The 20,889-nt window shown below is 43.1% G+C and overlaps 1 protein-coding gene across 1 annotated transcript in view; it reads right to left on the bottom strand.

The window, feature by feature from the left end:
- LOC121854556 (lachesin-like) overlaps positions 1–20,889 on the bottom strand; it is a 153,505-nt gene that overhangs the window by 39,248 nt on the left and 93,368 nt on the right. The window contains 1 exon segment of the mRNA XM_042349234.1: positions 19,687–19,826. Coding sequence (XP_042205168.1) covers positions 19,687–19,826 — 140 coding nt within the window.

The following is a 20,889-nucleotide window of genomic DNA, read 5'->3' as shown; positions in this document are numbered from 1 at the left end:
AAGGGAAGGGGGGGTTAGGAGTTGAGAGAAGGAGAGGGGGAGAGGTTAGGGGGTGGAGGAAGGGGAGGGGTACAATGTTGAGGGAAGGGGAGGGGTAGGTTTTTAGGGATTGAGGGAAGGGGAGGGATAGGGGTTGAGGGAAGGGGTAGGGGAGTGGTTAGGGGTGAGGGAAGAGGTTAAGGGGAGGAAAGGGAAGGGGTTCGTGGGAAGGGGGTTTGGAGACGGGGAGAAGTTAGAGAGGATAGGGAGAGGCTAGGGGAGAGGGTTAGGAGGGGAGAGGCTAGGGGGGTTGGGCTGGCGGGAGAAGGGGTCAAAGCGTCGAAACAAATTGGCCTTAATTAAAGGAGATGATTGCTGGTCGTTCCTCGTTGGATATCCTGATGCAGGTTGGGTCAGGAGGAGTCGATATCCTTCACTAGTGGCTATCCTAAGAGGTCAATATCCTACACCTAATGGCTATCCTAATGGGTCGCTATCCTTCGCTGGGTGGCTATCCTAAGAGGTCGATATCCTTCACCTAGTGGCTATCCTAAGGGGTCATTTTTTTACACCTAATGGCTATCCTGAGGAGTCGATATCCTACACTAATGGCTACGCTGAGGGGTTAATATCCTTCTTGTCGGTATCCTGAAGGTGTGTAGGATGGTTAAGGATGGATCGGTATCCTTCATCTTTTTGCTGTCATTGGTTATCCTGTTCCTATGTGGAGGACGTCTGGGATAGTGACACACATACACACACACACGCTCTCTCTCTCTCTGTCTCTCTCTCTCTCTCTCTCTCTCTCTCTCTCTCTCTGGGTGCCGTCTGTGAGCGGATGGATATTTTTTTTACTTTAGTATTAAATATTATGAGTAAATATAAAGAGAGAGGATGGAAAAAAATTTATAGAGAAGAAAAGAGAGAGAGAGAGAGAGAGAGAGAGAGAGAATGGTCGCTTTCCTAGAGTTAAAAACGAAAGAAAGAGATGGACAGCGAAATAGAAAAGAAAGAAAATTATATCGAAAAAAGAAAATGAGAGGTATTTTTTGTTGAGTCATCCTCCTAACCCCCCTCGTCTGGTGACCCGGCAAAGAAAACAGAGGAACTACAGCGACATAATGGAAGCTTCAAGACCAGAGCTAACTATAGAACTCTCTCTCTCTCTCTCTCTCTCTCTCCTTATAGCTTAGTCATCTTGTCTCGCCACCTCTCCCCTTCTCTCTCTTCTCTCTTCTCTCTCTCTCTCTCTCTCTCTCTTATCTCTCTCACCTCTCTTTGTTCTTTCTGTCACCCCTTTATCTCTCTGTATCTCCACCTTTATCTCTTCCTCCCTGTTTTCCTGTCTCCCCTTATCTCTGTCTCCTTGTTCTCCGCCCCGGATGCCTGTGATACGCCCGCGGGTCATTCATAACATGTTTGTCCTCCTTCACCTAATTTGCATATGAATCGCACTTGGGTCGAATCTTAGGCTTTAGCCCAGATAGCGTTTTGTTATGATATTTATGGACGAATATTTTCCTTCAGAGATTCGCGCGTTAAAAAAAAAAAAAAAAAAAAAGGTAGAATAATAATGGGTAAAATAGGATAGGAATTGGGTGTGGAAGGATGGATAAGGAAGAGGAGGAGGAGAATGAGGAGGAAGGAGGTTGTTGGATAAGGCATGGAAGAGGAAGAAGAAGGAGAGGGAAGGAGGTGAGTAGGGGCCGGGTCATGAGAGAAGGAGGAGGAGGAGGAGGAGGAGGAAAGTGATGAATTATGGGGAGGAGGAAAAGGGAAGGAGGGGGGGTGGAGGGTATGGTATAGATTGAGGAGGGAAGGAGGAAAAGGGAAGGGTAAGATGACTGTATTATGCAAAATGAAGAGGAGGGTGAATGGATGGAATGAAAGAGAGAAAGAGAGAGAAGGAATGGTGAGAGAAATAGAGAAAGGGGAGAAGGTCAGGAAGAGAGAGAGAGAGAGAGAGAGAGAGAGAGAGAGAGAGAGAGAGAGAGAGAGAGAGAGAGAGAGAGAGAGAGGTGACAGCGGTTATACATATAAAGTGAGTGAGGGTTGAAGGGTCATTGTCCCTGGTGCAACATTGCCACCAAGACAGAGAGAGACATAGGGCAGAGAAATAGACAGACAGAAAAATAGAGAAATAGACAGACAGACAGACATAAGCTGTTAAATAGACAGACATAAAAAGACTCACAGACAAACAGATAGACAGGTAAACAGACAGAGAGACAAAGAGAACAGACAGCCAGAGAGACAGGACAGACGAATTGAAATACAAAGAGACTGACAGAAAAGAGATCAGAGAATGTTTTACAGATATCACTGGATTGACACACACACACACACACACACACACACACACACACACACACACACACACACACACACACACACACACACACACACACACACACCATTTCCAAAAATAGCATTGGGTCAACTTTCAATTCCAGATATGACACTTTAACTCAACAGGTGTGTAGGTCATGACAGGTGTGTAGGTAATAGCAGGTGTGCTGAGTGCTGATCATGACACGTGTGTAGGTCATGACAGGTGTGTAGTTTATAATTGGTGTGTAGGTCATGACAGGTTGTGTAGGTAATGACAGGTGTGTAGGTCATGACTATTAACCTACCTAACACACCTGTTTCCCTCTAGCCTTCCCTCCAATGTTTCTTCCCCTCTTCCCCCTTCCTTCCTTCCTTCCTTTCCTCCTATTTCCCTCTTTTTCTTCTTCCATCCTCCCTCCCATTTTCCTCCCCTCCCATCGCCCTTTCAATCTTCTTTCTTCTTTCTCTCCCTTCTCAGTCCCTCTTCCTACACTTCCCTTCCGTCCCACCGTCCTTCCCTCCCATCACTTAACCCCCCCCCCCGCACACCTCTGGCTGTACCCAATAGTAGGATTTATAGCCGAATAATCCCGTGGACTGATCCGATGTAATCCCGTACAATGGTTGCATCGGCGGCCGCTTGCTTGCTGGCCTACCCGTTCTCCCCACCCCACCCACCCTCCCCACCCACCCTCCCGCCCCCTCCCGCCCGCTGCTTCAATCAACTGTGTCCTCTAACTTGAGAACCACAACATGACCAGTGGTTGTGGTAGTAGCGGTAGAGTTAGTAGTAGTAGTAGTAGTAGTAGTAGTAGTAGTGGTAGTAGTTGTAGTTGTAGTAATGGTGGTAGTAGTAGTAGTAGTAGTGATGGTTTAGTAATAATTGTGGTGGTTAATATTGAAGTAGTAATGCAGGTAACGGCAGTTGTGGTAGTGGTTATGGTATCTAGTCCTGATAATGGTAGGTGTACTGGTAATTGTGGTAGGTTTGATAGTGATAATGGTGGTAATGGTGGTAGTTTTCCTAATTGCCACGATCGTCATAGTAACGTTGATAGTAGTAGTTGTGGTAATAATCATGGGGTTAGCAGTCGTGGTAGTAGTGGTAGCAGGGGTTACTGATAGTGGTGGTAGTAGTAATGGTGGTAATGGTGATAGAGGTAGGAACTGTGCTGGCGGTGGTGGTAGTGATGGTGGTTATAGTGGTGATGGTATTGGAATCATACATACATACATACATACATACATACATACATACATACATACATACATACGAGAGAGAATAATTATTAGACGCGTTATGTTTGTCAAGTGATCCCGGTGAAAGTTGCCGACTCACCACCCTGTCTCCTTACCTGGGCGGTGCCGGTGGTGATAGTGTGTGTGTGTGTGTGTGTGTGTGTGTGTATGGTATAGAAGAGTCCCAGGTTTGATGTGTATGTATATGGAGATCGTTCAACAGGTATAAAACATGATTAGTATTGTTTATTTATTTCACCTTCCGGACAGCCTCGTTTTACCTCAGTATTCTGTATTTATCATGAAATAATTGTAAACAAATTTCACTAACTAGTAATTTAACAAAGAGCTTTTATTAATATTATAAATGGAAACAAGATCATATTAACAAATAATGTTACGTAAATCTTACGTAAATATTAATAATAATAATTAAATATAACAGTGAAGATACGGGAATTTATATGTTCAGTTTATGGAATGTCACTTTTATCACTTAGTCTAAATTCTGACGAGTGTAGACAGCCAATGAAATTAACCTGAAGTTAGAAATATCCGCTGTGATTGGTTGTGTTAGTGTTTGTGTTAAGTTGTATGTAATGTTCTCTCCGTTTGCATCGTCATTGTTGAGACAGACCTCATCATGGCTGTCTATACTGTCTGCCGTCTAGTGTGTTGGACATATATTATTAAGTCAATTATCTATTTTCTTTGTCAACATTTATCTAATTTAATTTTATGACAACTGATAATACGGAGGAAAAATATTTGTTTTCTTCTTATTAACAGTTATTTGGGTAAGAAAATAGATGTCTATCCGTATGTTGCGTGAAGACCTCTCATGGCATTGACCTCCTCCCGTCACTGTCTAGGAGGAGTGAAGAAATAACTCATTGATGACATACACTTTTCTCATCTCACGTTTATTCCTCTTATTTATTTTATCTAATCGTTGGGGAAACCGAAGGAATGAAGGGTCAAGTGAGGAGGAGGGTCAAGGAGGAGGTGTCTCAGGAGGAAAGGTCAAGGGAGAAGGGGGAAGGTGAAGGAGATGTCTGAAGAGGGGGGTCAAGGAGAAGGAATCAAGATGGAGAGGTTAAGGAGGAGGGTCAGGCTGGATAGGTCAAGGAGAAGGGGTCTGAGAGGGATGGCTAAGGAGTATGGGTCAAGTAGGAGGGGTCAAGGAGAAGGAATCAAGATGGAGAGGTTAAGGAGGAGGGTCAAGCTGGAGAGGTCAAGGAGAAGGGGTCTGAGGGGGGTGGCTAAGGAGTATGGGTCAAGTAGGAGGGGTCAAGGAGGAGGTGTCTAAGTAGGAGAGCCAGGCTGGAGGAGGTGTCAGTTGTACTCCCCGCCATAGAGAATTTACTGCCTAATAAAACCTCAATTAATTCGAGTCTTACTGGACCATATAACTATAGTCAGTGTCAGAGGGGCGAGGTGAATAGATCTGTCTTATCTCTCCCTGTGATTCTTATCTGTTAAGGAGAAATGATCATATCACCGATAATAAACAGCAACAAGACTAACATGATATCCACTACCACTACCACCACCACCAACAACAACAACAACGATAAAAACAACGATAAAAACAACAAAAGAACAGTAACAAAACAACAACAACGATAACAAAATAACAACAGCAACAAAACAACAACGACAACAACTACAACAAAGACAACAACAACATCCCTTACATGAGCAGCGTTCGGCAGTATCAATAAAATCTGCAATACTGTTCAACACTCCTCTTAAAATAATATTCCATTGCACAGATCCACATATTCCAATCTCCTTACTTTTACGGCGATTATTTTTATTTTTTAACTTTTTATTTACAGTAAAGCCGTGTCCGTGTCTGTGTGTGTGTTAGTCGCTGCTGTCATTGTAAAAAAAAAAAAAAATAAGTGAGATCGTTTTATGACCTAATTAGGCTGAGTTACCCGACCTCGCCTCGCCTACGTGAAGGACTGGGGTGGAGTGCAGATCCATTCACGAGACTCACACACACACACACACACACACACACACACACACACACACACACACACACACACACACACACACACACACACACACTGTATTTTATATTTATTAGTATGTTTATTTTCTTTTTTTTTTTAAGGTGCAAGGGAATAAGGTGAGGGGGAGGGAAGGGGTAAGGGATAGGGGTGAGGAGAAGGAAGGTGAGGGGGAAGGAGGTAGGGGTGAGGGGGAAGGGGAAGGGGGAAGGGAAGGGGTAGGTGAGGGGGGGGTAGGGGTGAGGGGAAGGGGTTAAAGATAGGAGGTCAGTTTAAATTCGCCTGATTTTTTATAGTTTGTTTTATTTGTATTGGGGATTCTCTCTCTCTCTCTCTCTCTCTCTCTCTCTCTCTCTCTCTCTCTTCTCTACAGGACAATTTCTCGAGTTAAAGTGAAGGTCCACCTCGATTCAGGGTGAGTGTTCATTTGAATGTCCAGTGTTGAGACGACATCATACTCGTGGCGAGAGAGAGAGAGAGAGAGAGAGAGGATAGGTTAGGTTAGGTTAGGTTAGGTTAGGTTAGGTTAGGTTAGGTTAGGTTAGTGCGACTTTCCTATTTTAATAAAGAGATTCTAAAGGTCATCCTCCTCCCCCTTCCTACTTCCTCCTCCCCCTTCTTACGTCTTTTTCCTCCTCCTTCCTACCTCCTCCTCTCCTTCCTCCTATTTTCCTTCTGCCTCCTCCCTCCCTACCTCCACCTCCCCCTTCATACGTCTTCCCTCTTGATCCCCCCACCCTTGTCACACCGTTGAAATAAATATGTGAATCTCCTAAAGGCGGGGTTTAGAGACTAAGGCTTCCTGTGACATTGTTATTAATTAAAGGAATATTTACTCAAGGACGGACGTGTTGGGGAGTTATTACACGACACACACACACACACACACAGGATAGGGAGAGAGGGGAAGGATGGGGGAAGGAGAGAGGGGGGTGTTCTAACGGTAGTGAAAGAAAGATGGAGGAGGAGGAGGAAGGAGAAAAAACAGCGAGAAGTACAGTTATTAATGAAGGTAAAGGGAGGAAGGGGTATTGGGGGGTCAGGGCCTAGAATAGTGGGATGGAGGTAAGGAATGAGGAGGAGGAGGGAGTATGGAGATGTATGTAGATGAGGTGAGACAATGAAGCGTGGCATCATAGGAGCCGACGTGACGTCATAGTGAGATATGAAACTCACTGTGAAGGAGAGTGTGAGAGAAGGAGTGAGAGTGTGAGAGAAGGAGGGAGAGAAGGAGGGAGAGTGTGAGAGAAGGAGGAAGGAAGGATGTAAGGGAAATAGGGCGGGTTTGAGGGAGTGAGAGAAGGAGGAAAGGAAGGGAAAGAACGAAAGTGTAATAAGGTGAGAGAGATAGGAAGAGAGAGGGAACAGGGCTGAGGGAGGGAGATAATATGGGTGAGAGGGAGAGGAAATGAAAAATGAAATGAGAGAAGAGAATTGGAGAGAGCGAGAGGGAGGAAAAGAGGTTCGAAGAGAGAGAGACAGACAGACAGATAGACAGACAGATAGACAGACAGACAGACAAACAGATTCAGTAGGTGTGAATTTAGACACGGGCGTTCAAGCGTCACCAACGGCAACATGAAGCGTATGTCAACATGAACATGCAGTGTTACCAACGACGCAACGGGACCTGCATTAACGGGGGGAGTCAATGTGATACCGTTAACGGGAATAGACGTTGATCTGTTGATGTTCCTACACTCACACACACACACACACACACACACACACACACACACACACACACACACACACACACACACTCTCTCTCTCTCCACTGACACCCACCGTCCATCACCTGTATTACTGTTTATGTACACACACACACACATGGCCCGGGTCATTTGAACCTCAGTTGATTGGGAAATACGAGAGCTATTTTTTGTATTGTTCACTCTAACGTATGAGGGAGGTCATGACTTGTTGATGGTGGCCTTTTAAATGCTGGTTGGCCTTTTAACAGCTGGTTGGCTATGTTGATTGGCCTTTTATTTGCTGGTTGGCCTTTTAAATGCTGGTTGGCCTTTTAACAGCTGGTTGGATATGTTGATTGGCCTTTTATTTGCTGGTTGGCCTTTTAAATTTATATGTAATTGGAGCTCTGATATTTGGATAAAGATGAACATTGACCTTGGGGATTGGGTCTAATTGGGCTTGGCCATTTAATTGGGTTTAGTCATTTAATTGGACTTACTCATTTAATTGGACATGATCATTTAATTGATATTGATCATTTAATTGGACTTGATCATTTAATTGGACTTGATCATTTAATTGGACTTGGTCATTTAAGCGAGCCCATCCAGTCATTCACGTCGATTCATGGAAATAAAAACCTGAACAACAAATGAAATGTAATTGATCTTCTGTCACTGATTACTATAGACCTGTGTTTGTTGTATATTACTGTATGTATGTAGTATATCAGTGTATGTATGTATGTAGTATACTGTAGTATGTTTAGTATATGACTTTATGGAGTATAGCATTATATTGAGCTAATTACCATCATCACTAACTACCACCACCACCACTAACTACCACCACCATCACTAAAATAAAAACATTAACAACCATCACCACTAACAATCACCATCACTAACTACCACCACCACTACCACCTTCACTAACTGCCACCATCACTAACTACCACCACCACTAACTACGACCATCACTAAGACAACAACACTAAGACGGATGGCCCAGTGCGTCATGGCGAGCATTTTCTTAACTCCGCTAAATAATGAAGCTCAAAACTAATTACCGAGGATTAATAGCCTTGTGTAAGTGTCACCCTAGTCCTCCTCTCCTAGGGTGATTTGTCACTCTCAAGCCCCCCCCTCCCCCTCCCCTGGGTTACCCCTTGTTAGGATGAGTCTTACTTCCGCCCCCCCCCCCTCCCTCTGACCCCTTCCTCCGACCCCTCCTCCACCCCTATCTCCCTTTACCCTATTTTCATTAGTATTTACCCTTTGCTTGGATCTCTCTCTCTGCTAGGATGTGTGTTTCTCCTCCCTTCCTCCATCCTTCTTCATAACATTCTTCCTTCGTCCTTATAATATTCTTTTCTTTTTTTTACTCTCATTATTTCTTGCTTGTCTTTCTCCACCCTTTCCATTTTCCTTCCTTTCTTTCTTCCCGTCGTTTTTATCCTTCCATCCTTCTTACTTCCTTTTTATATGTTTATAACGTCGTCTGCTCTCTCTCTCTCTCTCTCAGACTTTTTCATCAAGCCATCACTGTCACACTATCTCATTCCATTTCACTTCTCCGGGTTCGAGTCATCTGGTCCGCAAACCTTTGTTCGGAGCGAGTTACGTTCGCGTCGGATTTGCTGTCGTTCATATAAATCCGTTCCGCGTCATTCGTTCTTATAGGGACAAGTTGTTTGCCGTAAGTCTGTCGGCGGAAGCGTTTGGCATCCTTCACACACGTGGGAGGGAGAGAGAGAGAGAGAGAACTGATTCGTCGATCCGGAACGCTTTGGTCGGTGATTCGATTCCTTTCTGTATTTTATGTAATTCGAGACGCATCAGTCACTCGGTGATTCGTTTGTGATTGATCTGGTTTGTGATGCTTCAGTTCGGTGGTTCCGTCGATGATTCGGTCGGTGGTTAGGTCGGTGGTTCGGGTCATTTCTGGATTAGATATTATCCGAAATGTCTCTGAAAGGGATTTATTTCATCTTTAATTTATGAATGATTTGAGCTGACTAGAATTCCTTAGTCGGCAACAGGTAGACCTCTAATTAACAAATGATTCGAAATGCTGTAATTAACGATTCATTTCATCTCTAAGTTACAGCTGATTCTGACTGATACTAAGTGTTTTGGTTGGGGATTCGATTAATTTCTTCATTAAAACTGATTCGAAATACACTAGTTGGTGATTCGACTCATATCCGTATTCAAAACGTTCTATTAGTTGGGCCTTGACAGACAGATAGACAGACAGACAGACAGACAGACAGTCAGACAGACAGACAGACAGACAGACAGACAGACAGACAGACAGAACCATTTAGGTCATTGTCTACTTTATAAACAACTCGTTAAAGTCAGATCAAGGACATCGACAAGCTAATTGCCCGGTGGAAGACTCGGCTCAACTGTTCTTAACTTGTTAGAGTCGAGTCAACTTTCGGCCCTTTTCTGATGACTTCACCATTGACTTCATTTATATACCTGAACGACTACCGCATTACACCTTGATTAACTCTCTCGGGTGAGGATAACTATTTCAGGAATTTTGTTTATCGTAAATTGAGGTCATTAATTTCTTCCTTTGTCTCAACTCATTCTCAGCTCATTCTTCACACACACACATTACTGTTATCATCCCATCTCTTCATAAACTCAGCTCATCCCTACCTTAGTTCGGTCCACGCTCAGCTCACTCACACCTCGACTCATCTCACGCTCATCTCACTAATCTCCTTTTGATGTTCGGCTGACCCAGGCTAACCCACGCCTGATCTGGCCCTGGCGCTGACCTAAGGTGACACCAACAATCCCTAGGGTGGTGGGAGAAGGGAGTAGGTCGGTGGGTGAGGGGGAAAGGGGAGAAGGTTTTGATGGGAGGAGGAGGAAGGGGGGGGAGAGGGAAGGATTATAGTGAGGACGACGAGGTAGAGGAAGATGTGTTGGGGGCGAGGAAGTTGGGGGCAAAAAGGTAGAGACAGAGAGGAAGGTATAATCCCATCTGGGTGCCAGCTTGTGTGTGGCACTGTCTGGCACCTCCAGCCAACACCTGTCGCAGAGCCAGGCGCCCTTGATGTCACCCACCACCTCTCTCTCTCACTCCATAATACCCAATAATACTCATTATTGGTGTCCTGACATTAAAGAAACATGATCGATTTATGATAAAACACACACAAAAACAATTATCCAGTTAGGTCTTCTTTGGAGGGTTGTGTGTGTATTGATCTCTGAGGCTCACAACGGCACCCCCTTCCCTTCCTGTATATAATATTAAGAAATTGGCTTATTAGACTGTCTTGGGGACTGTGTGTGTGTGTGTGTGTGTGTGTGTGTGTGTGTGTGTGTGGTATTAACTCACTAAAAAAATATGTTACAATATGCATCTCTACTGACCATTATAACAACACTCAGATCTCTTAACTACTTGCAACGTAACGACCCATAACACCGTCCTCTTCTTGCTCCTCTTCTCCTCTTCTCCCTCGACCACTTCTCCTTCTTCCTCTTCTCTCCTTCCCCTCTTCATCTCTAACTCCCCATTCCCCATTCCTTCCTCCCACTCTTCCTCCTCATCTCTTAATCTCCTCTCCCTTCCCTCATCCTCCCCTTCCCCACCTTCATCTTCCCCCCCCACTCCACCCACCCCGCAGTCATACCCACATACAACTTTACAGTAGACGTAACATACAAACATACTAACATACTAACTACTGCACTAACATTCTATAGCTACACGAAATTTGATAATTTATTGAGGCTCTTAAATGGAATGTCTGCTTTTGAAGAGTAATTTTGTCAAGGGTTTTGTCATTCGGTGTTTGTTTTTGTAAGTGCTGTGTGATGCTGTGGGTCTGTGTTGCTGTGTCTAGTTGGGAGGGTGTTGGCAGATAGATAGATAGATAGATAGATTGATAGATAGATAGATAGATAGATAGATAGATAGAGTACTTCCATACCATTTTAACTCTGTTCTTTCTCTCAGTCATACAGTTCTTCCAACAGTCTACTGAATACTGCACATAACTCTCCAAATCCTCCACTTAATTCTACAAAACCCCCACTTAACTCTCTAAATCCTCCAGTTAACCTCTCCATTTAAAGACCAACAGACCTCATGTAGTCGTATAAAAAAAACTGTACCTTAATAATAATAACAACAATAACAACAATAACGATAATAACAATAATAACACGCCTTCCCAACTCCCAAATATGGCACAATAGCAACAACAATAATGACAACAACACTAATAATGACAATAATAACAACAACAATAATAACAACAACAATAATAACAACAACAATAATAACAACAACAATAATAACAACAACAATAATAACAACAACAATAATAACAACAACAATAATAATGACAATAATAACAACAATAACAATAATGACACCCTTCCCACACTCCCAAATCTGGCACTATAGGAGGAAGTAACAATTACATAATGGCACTCGGCACTCCTTAATGAATATACACATTACTGGTAGTGTTGACGTGCTCAGCTGCTGCCGGCCATCCTGATGAGGGAGAGGGAGATAAAGGGAGGGAGGGAGGTGAGGGATAGATAAAGGGGAGGAGGGAGGCAGGGAGAGAGGGAGGTAGAAGTGAGATTGGGGGGAAGGAGAGAGAAGGGTGGAGGAACGCTCATAGAGGGAGGGTGAGGCGAAGGAGAGAGGAAAGGGCGAAGGAAAGAGGAAAGAAAGAGGGATGGAAGGAGAGGAAAGAAAGAGGGAGAAAGGGGGAGATATTATGCGTGGAGGGGAAGCTAGAAAGAGGGGTTAATGCTGAGGAGGGAGAGAGACAGAGAGAAAGAAATATAAAAGAGAGGGAGGGGGGTGGGACAGAGAGGAAGGGACAAATGAATAATAAAAAATGGGGGAAAGGGAAGGAGGACAAGCATAAATGATGGAAAGATATAATTGTGAAATATAGATAGATAGATAGATAGATAGATAGATAGATAGATAGATAGATAGATAGATAGATAGATATCCACCCATCCACCAATATCGTCCAACGGAATGATTATGTAAAGAGAGAGAGAGAGAGAGAGAGAGAGAGAGAGAGAGAGAGAGAGAGAGAGAGAGAGAGAGAGATAACTCATAAACAGGAAAATGTCTTACAGTTGCAGCCTTTCCTGCCTCTAATATTGTTTCGGTAGCGAGACTTTTATGCAGTGCAGTACAGGCTGAGTTTTCCTATGTTGCCCTGGGCCGATAAGCTCTTGTTTTCATTTTGTTGTGTGTGTGTGTGTGTGTGTGTGTGTATGAACGCTTATGAAAAACACACATATACACACACACACACACACACACACACACACACACACACATCATTAACAAGCGATGCAACCGAACCCCCGCCGTGTGCAAGGACCGAGGTTGCAATTGCAGTTCATCCCTGTAAATTAAATAAGAAAAATAGGATTATTGGAAATGAATTCGACTGATAAAATTTATTATTAGTTCCAGATTACCAGCCGTATATATAACCCCACTCAGAGATAGATTTATTGAAGGTTTAATAACAGGTAGTTTGGTGTGTACTGTGGGGTGTGTGTGTATCGGGTTCTGTGTATTATTCAGGGTGTCGCGTAATCTGTCATTTTGCTTATCATAGGTGTAAGTGTATTGAGGTTATTGTGGGTGTTCATATGTGTGGCCAGGTGTGAATGGGAAGAATTTATTGGGGATGGAGAGAGAGACAGGGTGTGTGTGTGTGTGTGTGTGTGTGTGTGTGTGTGTGTGTGTGTGTGTGTGTGTGTGTGTGTGTGTGTGTGTGTGTGTGTATCTTAACGTGTGTGTGTCTTAACGTGTGTGTGTGTGTGTGTGTGTGTCTTAACGTGTTTATGTGTACGTGTGTGACTGTATGTGTGGCTATGTCAAGGTGTATAACGTGTAAACTAGTACTCGAGGAACATTCTGGCTTCCACACCATCATGATAAAACAGAATTAAGTTGGTGGCATCACTCTTGAGGACAACCCACACGCTCTGTTTTACTGGAAATAATGACTTTTAATTGATAGTTATGACGTTCTATTGGACACTAAGTGGTGTGTGTGTGTGTTTGTGTGTGGGTGAGTGCGTGTGTGTGTGTTTTTTGTATGAAGGTATATGAAACACACACACACACACACACACACACACACACACACACACACACACACACACACACACACACACACACACACACACTTCTGAGGGTATATAATCCACCAAGACGCACTTTAAGTAACATTATTTACCATTTTTCAAAGGATAAACCTATTCTCTGTAATTTGTAAATTTTCTTATGTTTACCCATTTTTTACAACAATAAACCCATTTTTAACCAATAAACAAGTTTTTTCATAAACCTATGTCTCTCTGTATAACCATTTACCCGTATTTTGAACATCTAAGCCATTTTACTTGTATATATTATTTTCCCACGATAAGCGTATTTTTCCCACGATAAGCGTATTTTTCCCACGTTAAGCGTATTTTTCCCACGATAGGCGTATTTTTCCCACGATAAGCGTATTTTTCCCACGTTAAGCGTATTTTCCCACAATAAGCGTATTTTTCCCACGTTAAGCGTATTTTTCCCACGATAAGCGTATTTTTCCCACGTTAAGCGTATTTTTCCCACGAAAAGCATATTTTTCCCACGGTATTCATTTATCCTAAGATGAACACTTTTTTTCTCTCATGGAAAGTAATTTATACATGATAAACCATCTTTCCCAAGAGAAATCCACATTTTCATTATATAAGACCTCTTTAACACGAGACATCTGTTTTTTCCACCATAAGCTTACACACACACACACACACACACACACACAGAACATAAGCTTAAAAAGAATGTACTCGTCGTTGGTGTATTAAAATGTGGACCAGGTGTTGGGTAATTCTTATAGCTCCACCAATATGTTTTAATTCGTTTCAGTAATGGTGGCATTGACTCTTAATGTTTTGTTTATTCTTTAATAATATTTTTTTTTACTAATACTCGTTGTGATGGACAGTTGTCGATAAATCAGAACCAACCTTCCCTTGCCTAGAGTATTGTAAACATCGACGACCTCTGACGCCTTTGGATATAAAACAAAAATAAGAAATTCAAAGTCGAAGAAGAAGAATAAATAAAACAAAAAAACAAAGCAGAACAAAGCGAGAATCTACCCCCACGCAGTATAATTTTCCCGCGCAATCTGTGTTTTTCGCACGTTAACACTGTGTTGTCATCGATCAGCTGACCGCGTCCCCTCGCACGTAATGTTGCCATCGAGAGCGACGATTATGCTCCAAGTCTCCCATAAAAGCAGAGACCATAGACGTAATCTGAGGGAGTAAAAAACAGCTAAGAGTTACTCACAAAGGCGTAACAGTCCCGTGAGTAATACTTTTGTACCATTCCGCTGTACTTAAGCTACTTCAAGCATGGGTTAAAAGTTGGGGACGACTTCTATATCACGCGGGAGAACGGGCGCCTGGCGTATACACGATAGTCTGGCGCTAAATTACTCCACCACTTCCTCGGGCTTTATTGGTGATAAGTATTGATCAAGATTCGTCTGGTTGTTGGGTTACGAACGAGCTGGGAATTACCTCACTAACACACACGGAGAGACAACTACTTGGTCCATTACGAGATTAAGATAATTTTGCGTTTACTTCTTATATAATACTGTGAAGTTACTGTTGTTTGCTTTTAATGTACAAAGACTAAAAGACAATTTAAGAACATTTAGGATAGTATTATAGGGAAGGTATCTGTCTGTCTGTCTGTCTAACTGTCTGTCTCTCTGTCTGTCTTTGTCTGTCTGCTATTCTCCCTATCTACTAATTTTCTTTATTTTTTTTTCCTTTTTATGTAGGACAGATTAGCAAAACAAATTTCAAGATTCATATTATTATTATTATTATTATTATTATTATTATTATTATTATTATTATTATTATTATTATTATTATTATTATTATTATTATTATTATTATTATTATTATTATTATTATTATTAAGTCGTGGATCCCTACAGTCGAACAACAACAACAACAACAACAACAACAACAACAACAACAACAACAACAACAACACCACCACCACCATCATCACCACCACCACCACCATCATCACCACCACCACCACCAACAACAACAACAACAACAACAACAGGGGGAACTTTACCACAACCACAACAAAAGTACATCGGATATATAATGCAAGAAGCTATTAACGAGAGGTTGACCACACCAACCTCTGTCTGTCCGTCCAGCCTACCACTGTGGCGTAGGGAGGGAGGGAGGGAGGGAGGGAGAGGCAGAGATGGGTGTAGGGGGAGAGGGAAGGAGGGAGGGAACGAGGGATGTTGGATGGAGGGAGGGAGGGAGGGATTTACGTGTAATCTTAACTTACAGGTAGTAGGGATTACTCTAGTCATTAGCATATTATAACACCTGAGATTGTGTGTGAATCGTGTTAATGTCTCTCTCTCTCTCTCTCTCTCTCTCTCTCTCTCTCTCTCTCTCTCTCTCTCTCTCTCTCTCTCTCTCTCTCTCTCTTAATAAACACCACATTAAAAGAAAGCAAACATTACTTTCTTTCTTCTTTGAGAGCCATTGTCTGCCTGGTAAAGATACAACTGCTAATGCAAATATCATTAAGGTAAAGTAGAAAGTTGGTGGGAGGTAAAACACGTAAATAGTGTGGCAGGATTTTCACAAGAGAGAGTGAGAGAGAACATTTACATAACGTTAAGTGAAAATGATCATGTGAAAGTCTCTCTCTCTCTCTCTCTCTCTCTCTCTCTCTCTCTCTCTCTCTCTCTCTCTCTCTCTTGTGTAATACTCATTTTGTCTTCCGTTGTAATTCTTTTCTTTATTAGTTTTACATAATTCGTTATTTTGTGTAATTTTGTTGAATATAATTTTCTCCTATTTTAATTTATTTATATTATCCTATTTTATGGATTATTTTATTTCCTCTTCCTATATTTTTGTCATTACATCGTTTATTATATATTGTGATTATATTATATTTTACCATCGTATTTATTTCAGTTTATTTCATATTTCTGGTTTATTTTCGTATTATATTATCTTATTCTTTATCTATCTCTACTTGTGTATTACTCCTTGCTTGACTTATTTATGTATTTACTTGTTTATCGGTTTATTTACTTATTTACATGTTATCATTGTTTTGTTTTGAATCATCGTTATTCTGGTTTATTTAATAAGTAGAACATCGCCTGTTAAGTTTTACCTCCTGGGAAGACTTTGTATTTTATTCACGAGGAGGAGGAGAAGGAGGGGAGAGGGAGGAAGAGGAGAGGGAGGAAGTGGAGAAGGGGGGGAGAAGGAGGATGAGGAGGAGGAGGGAGACAGAAAGGAGGAGGAGGTGGAGGAGGAGGAGGAGGAGGAGGAGGAGGAGGGAGGAGGAGGAGGAGGAGGAGGAGGGAGGAGGAGGAGGAGGAGGAGGAGAAGGAGGATGAGGAGGAGGAGGAGGAGGTAGACGAAGGAGGAGGAGGTGGAGAAGGAGGAGGTGGGAAACAAAATATACAAGATCATCCAAAGAAGAAGAAGAAGAAGAAGAAGAAGAAGAAGAATGTGAAAAAAGAAGGAAATCAATACAAGAAAAAGAGAAAAAAAGTGGAAAAGAAAACAATAAAACAACAAAAAGAACAAAGAGAAAAAGAAGAAAAAGAAGAAGAGCAAAATGAAACTACAAGAAGAAGAAGAAGAAGAAGAAGAAGAGGAAGTAAAATATTGTAATTTATCCCCACTACATCAAATAAAAACCCAGCGGGACACTTCTACAAAGGTTCCTTAATGGTTATGCAAATATGCTAATGAGTTTCAGGTAGTAACTTAATTTGTTCTGTAACCCACCTACCAACCTCTCTCTCTCTCTCTCTCTCTCTCTCTCTCTCTCTCTCTCTCTCTCTCTCTCTCTCTCTCTCTCTCTCTCTCTCTCTCTCTCTCTCTCTCTCTCGTTAGTTAGTTATCGTCGTTTCTCGAGTTTGTTTCTTTTCGTTGGCTATCATTGTCTCTTTCGTTAGTTTGTTCGCTCGTTATTTGGTTGGTTATCATCGCCTCCCTCGTTAGTTGTTTAATTAATCTCGTCTCTCGTTCGTTAGGTGTTTATCCTGGTCTTTCTCCTTAGTTAGTTGGTCATCACCATTCCTTTCTCTTTTTTTTCTTTCTCAGCCTAATGCCTCCTCCTCCTCCTCCTCCTCCTCCTCCTCCTCCTCCTCCTCCTCCCTCCTCCTCCTCCTCCCTCCTCCTCCTCCTCCTCCTCCTCCTCCTCCTCCTCCTCCTCCTCCTCCCTCCTCCTCCTCCCTCCTCCTCCTCCTCTCCTTCTTCTCATCTTCCTCCTCCTCCTTCCTACTATTTCATCATCTCTCATTCATTCATCCATCGTACTCGACAAGACTCATCCACCTCCCCATCACCCCACCTACTTCCTCGCATCGCCTACCTACCACCTCTACACACACCCCATCCACCATAACACCCACCCCTCACACCACACACATCCACCCACACCACCCATCCTTCCACCCACTACCCATCCTCCCCACCCACCACCCATCCTCCCACCCACCCACCCCGTCTCCCACCCACACCCATCCCTCCCCACCCACACCACATCCATATCCCATTAATAAGAAAAGATACAGAATTTGGTAATCCTAGACCACCGGAGTGTGTGGAGCTATGTTTCACCACCCACCACCCACACACCCACCGCCACCCACCTACCCACCCACACCCACCCAACCCCTACACACCCACCCACCCCACCTACACACCCCTCCCACCCCCCACCCACCCACCCACCCACCTACAAGCCCCCACCCCACCCCACCCCGTCACTCCTCCCCACAAAAAAACAATTTCCAATTTTTCGGTCCATTCGATTAATAAAACCGACGCCCCGACTTCCCTCTCAAACAGGAGTATCGGCCATGATTAATTGTAAAACTCCTGAGATTGATCGAGTGTGTGTGTGTGTGGAGGGGAGGGGAGGGGAGGGAGAGAGGAGTGTGTGTAGGGAGAGGGACGGAGGGAGGGAGGAGAGGGAAGAGGGAAGTGTGTGTGTAGAGGGAGGGAAGGAAGGCGGAGGGGGCAATGTGTGTGTGGTTGTGTGTGTGTGTGTGTGTGTGTGTAGAGGGAGGGTTAAGGAGTAAACTCGCCTCCAACCATGACAGTCACCACTACTACTACTACTACCACCACCACCAACACCACCACTACTACAACTACTACTACTACTACCACCATTAACCACCACTACGACTACCACTACCACCACACTACCATCAACATCATAGAAATCTTGCGCTAGATGAAATTGGAGTTGTGGGGAGGAATGGGGAGTGGGTTGGGTGATGGGGATGTTTGGGGGAGAGATGGGGAGGCAATGTTGTGGATGGCGAGTTGAATTATGTATTTATCATTCTCTCTCTCTCTCTCTCTCTCTCTCTCTCTCTCTCTCTCTCTCTCTCTCTCTCTCTCTCTCTCTCTCTCTCGCTCTCTCTCTCTCTCTCTCTCTCTCTCTCTCTCTCTCCTGTCCTCTCTCTACCCGCATAATATCCAGGGGTCTTAGTTTCTCTGGCCTTCTCTGCTATCCGGCACGAGGCTCCAATTTCCCCGCTGAGTCGAGACATCTGTTGTTAAGCAGGAAAATACGGTCATTTAACGAGAGGAATACGGTCACTTAACGAGAGGAATACGATCACTTAACGAGAGGATTGTTGTCGCTGTTAACGAAGGGAATCTTAACCTCCTTCCTTACTGAACATCTCTATGTTTATATTATATTTAGCCAACACCAGACAACTAAACTATCGCTACTGAGGAGGGGGGGGGGGGTAGGTGCTGTTAACGAGGGATATGCTGTCACTATTAGCGAACAAAGTCATCAACTAGGGCCGCTGTTAACGAGGGAAAAGATTAAATTACGGTCGGTGGTCACAGGGGAAGAGATTTAACTACGGTCGGGGTTAACGAAGGAGAGGTTAAACTACGGCAGAAGTTAAAGAGGGAAATAAGGCTGCTGTTGGTAACGAGAAAGCGGCCGCTGTTAACAAAGGAAAGCTTAAAGGACAGGTACTGTTAACGAAGTCAATAATACTGGTGTTAACGAGATAAAAACACGGTCACACTAGCCTCCCTCCCTCCTTCATTACCCCCTTCCCCCCCCTCTCTCCCTCCTTCCTTCCTCTGTCCCTCCATCCTTCAGTACTCACCCTGACATTTCCCAGGTTGTCGACGATGCAGGAGAGTCTGGCCTGTCCTGTCTCTCTCTTTTTCCTCCTCCCCTCATTCCCTCTTTCCCTCCCTCATTCCCTCTTTCCCTCCCTCATTCCCTCCCTCCCTCCCTCAGCCCCCCTTCCTCCCTCAGTACTCACCCTGAAATCTCCCAGGTTGTCGACGATGCAGGAGAGTCTTGCCTCCCTGCCTGCGGCCACCGTCACGTTATCAATGGCCTCCCCAAACTGCGGCTCCGGCTTCATGCCCACGCCACTGTGGATCTCGTTGGTCACCGCAGCTGTACAGGGGGGAGAAAGAAGGTGTTGTTAGTGAGAGAGAGAGAGAGAGAGAGAGAGAGAGGGGGGTAGTTATATATGACAGGGTGTTTCTGTCATAGTCATCATCATCATCATCATCATCATCATCACCACCATCATCATCATCATCATCATCATCATCATCATCATCATCATCACCATCATCATCACCATCATCATCATCATCATCATCATCATCATCATCATCATCATCATCATCATCATCACGTAATAGTACAACACATGTTAATAAAATATAAATAAACACGTATCCTCTCTCTCTACACACACACACACACACACACACACACACACACACACACACACACACACACACACACACACACACATACACACACACACACACACACACACACACACAAACCCGTGTCCCTATTAGCAACTATATGCATACTGGCTTCCATTAACACTACATCCCGGTGTATAAATCCATCTGTTGTATGAATGTATTTGGTGTATTAATTGTATCATCATGTCCCTATACAACGCCGCCATTGATATTGTACCACGTTATCTGTATGTTAGTCGGTCTTGTTGTTTTTGTTAATGATTCTCTGATGGTAATATTGTAGAGTGCTTATTACGTGTTGGAGGAGGTGGAGGAGGCAAAGGGAGGGAGGGAGGTAGTGTGTGTGTGTGTGTGTGTGTGTGTGTGTGATATTATGTGTGTGTGTTAATCTATAATAATGTGGTGCCTTTTTGCTCTCATTCTCTCAATTGTTCTCAAAAAGTGAGTTGTTTTATTATTATTATTGTTGTTGTTATTATTATTATTATTATTATTATTATTATTATTATTATTATTATTATTATTATTATTATTATTATTATTATTATTATTATTATTATTATTATTATTATTAAATCAGGGACGAGACGTAGTGAAATCCGGTGCGATAATCCCTTAGAGTTTATGTGTCTTTACTGCAGGGGTGAGATAATTATTGACATAATTAATGAAATAATGATAATAGTAATAATTGATGAAATAAAAGAGAAAGATTAAGAACATAGTAATGATAA

Source organism: Homarus americanus, unplaced genomic scaffold (genome assembly GCF_018991925.1).
Source record: "Homarus americanus isolate GMGI-L3 unplaced genomic scaffold, GMGI_Hamer_2.0 scaffold2548, whole genome shotgun sequence".
NCBI lineage: Eukaryota > Metazoa > Arthropoda > Malacostraca > Decapoda > Nephropidae > Homarus > Homarus americanus.
Note: the sequence above shows the minus strand (reverse complement) of the source record. Positions and strands in the feature narration are given on the sequence as shown.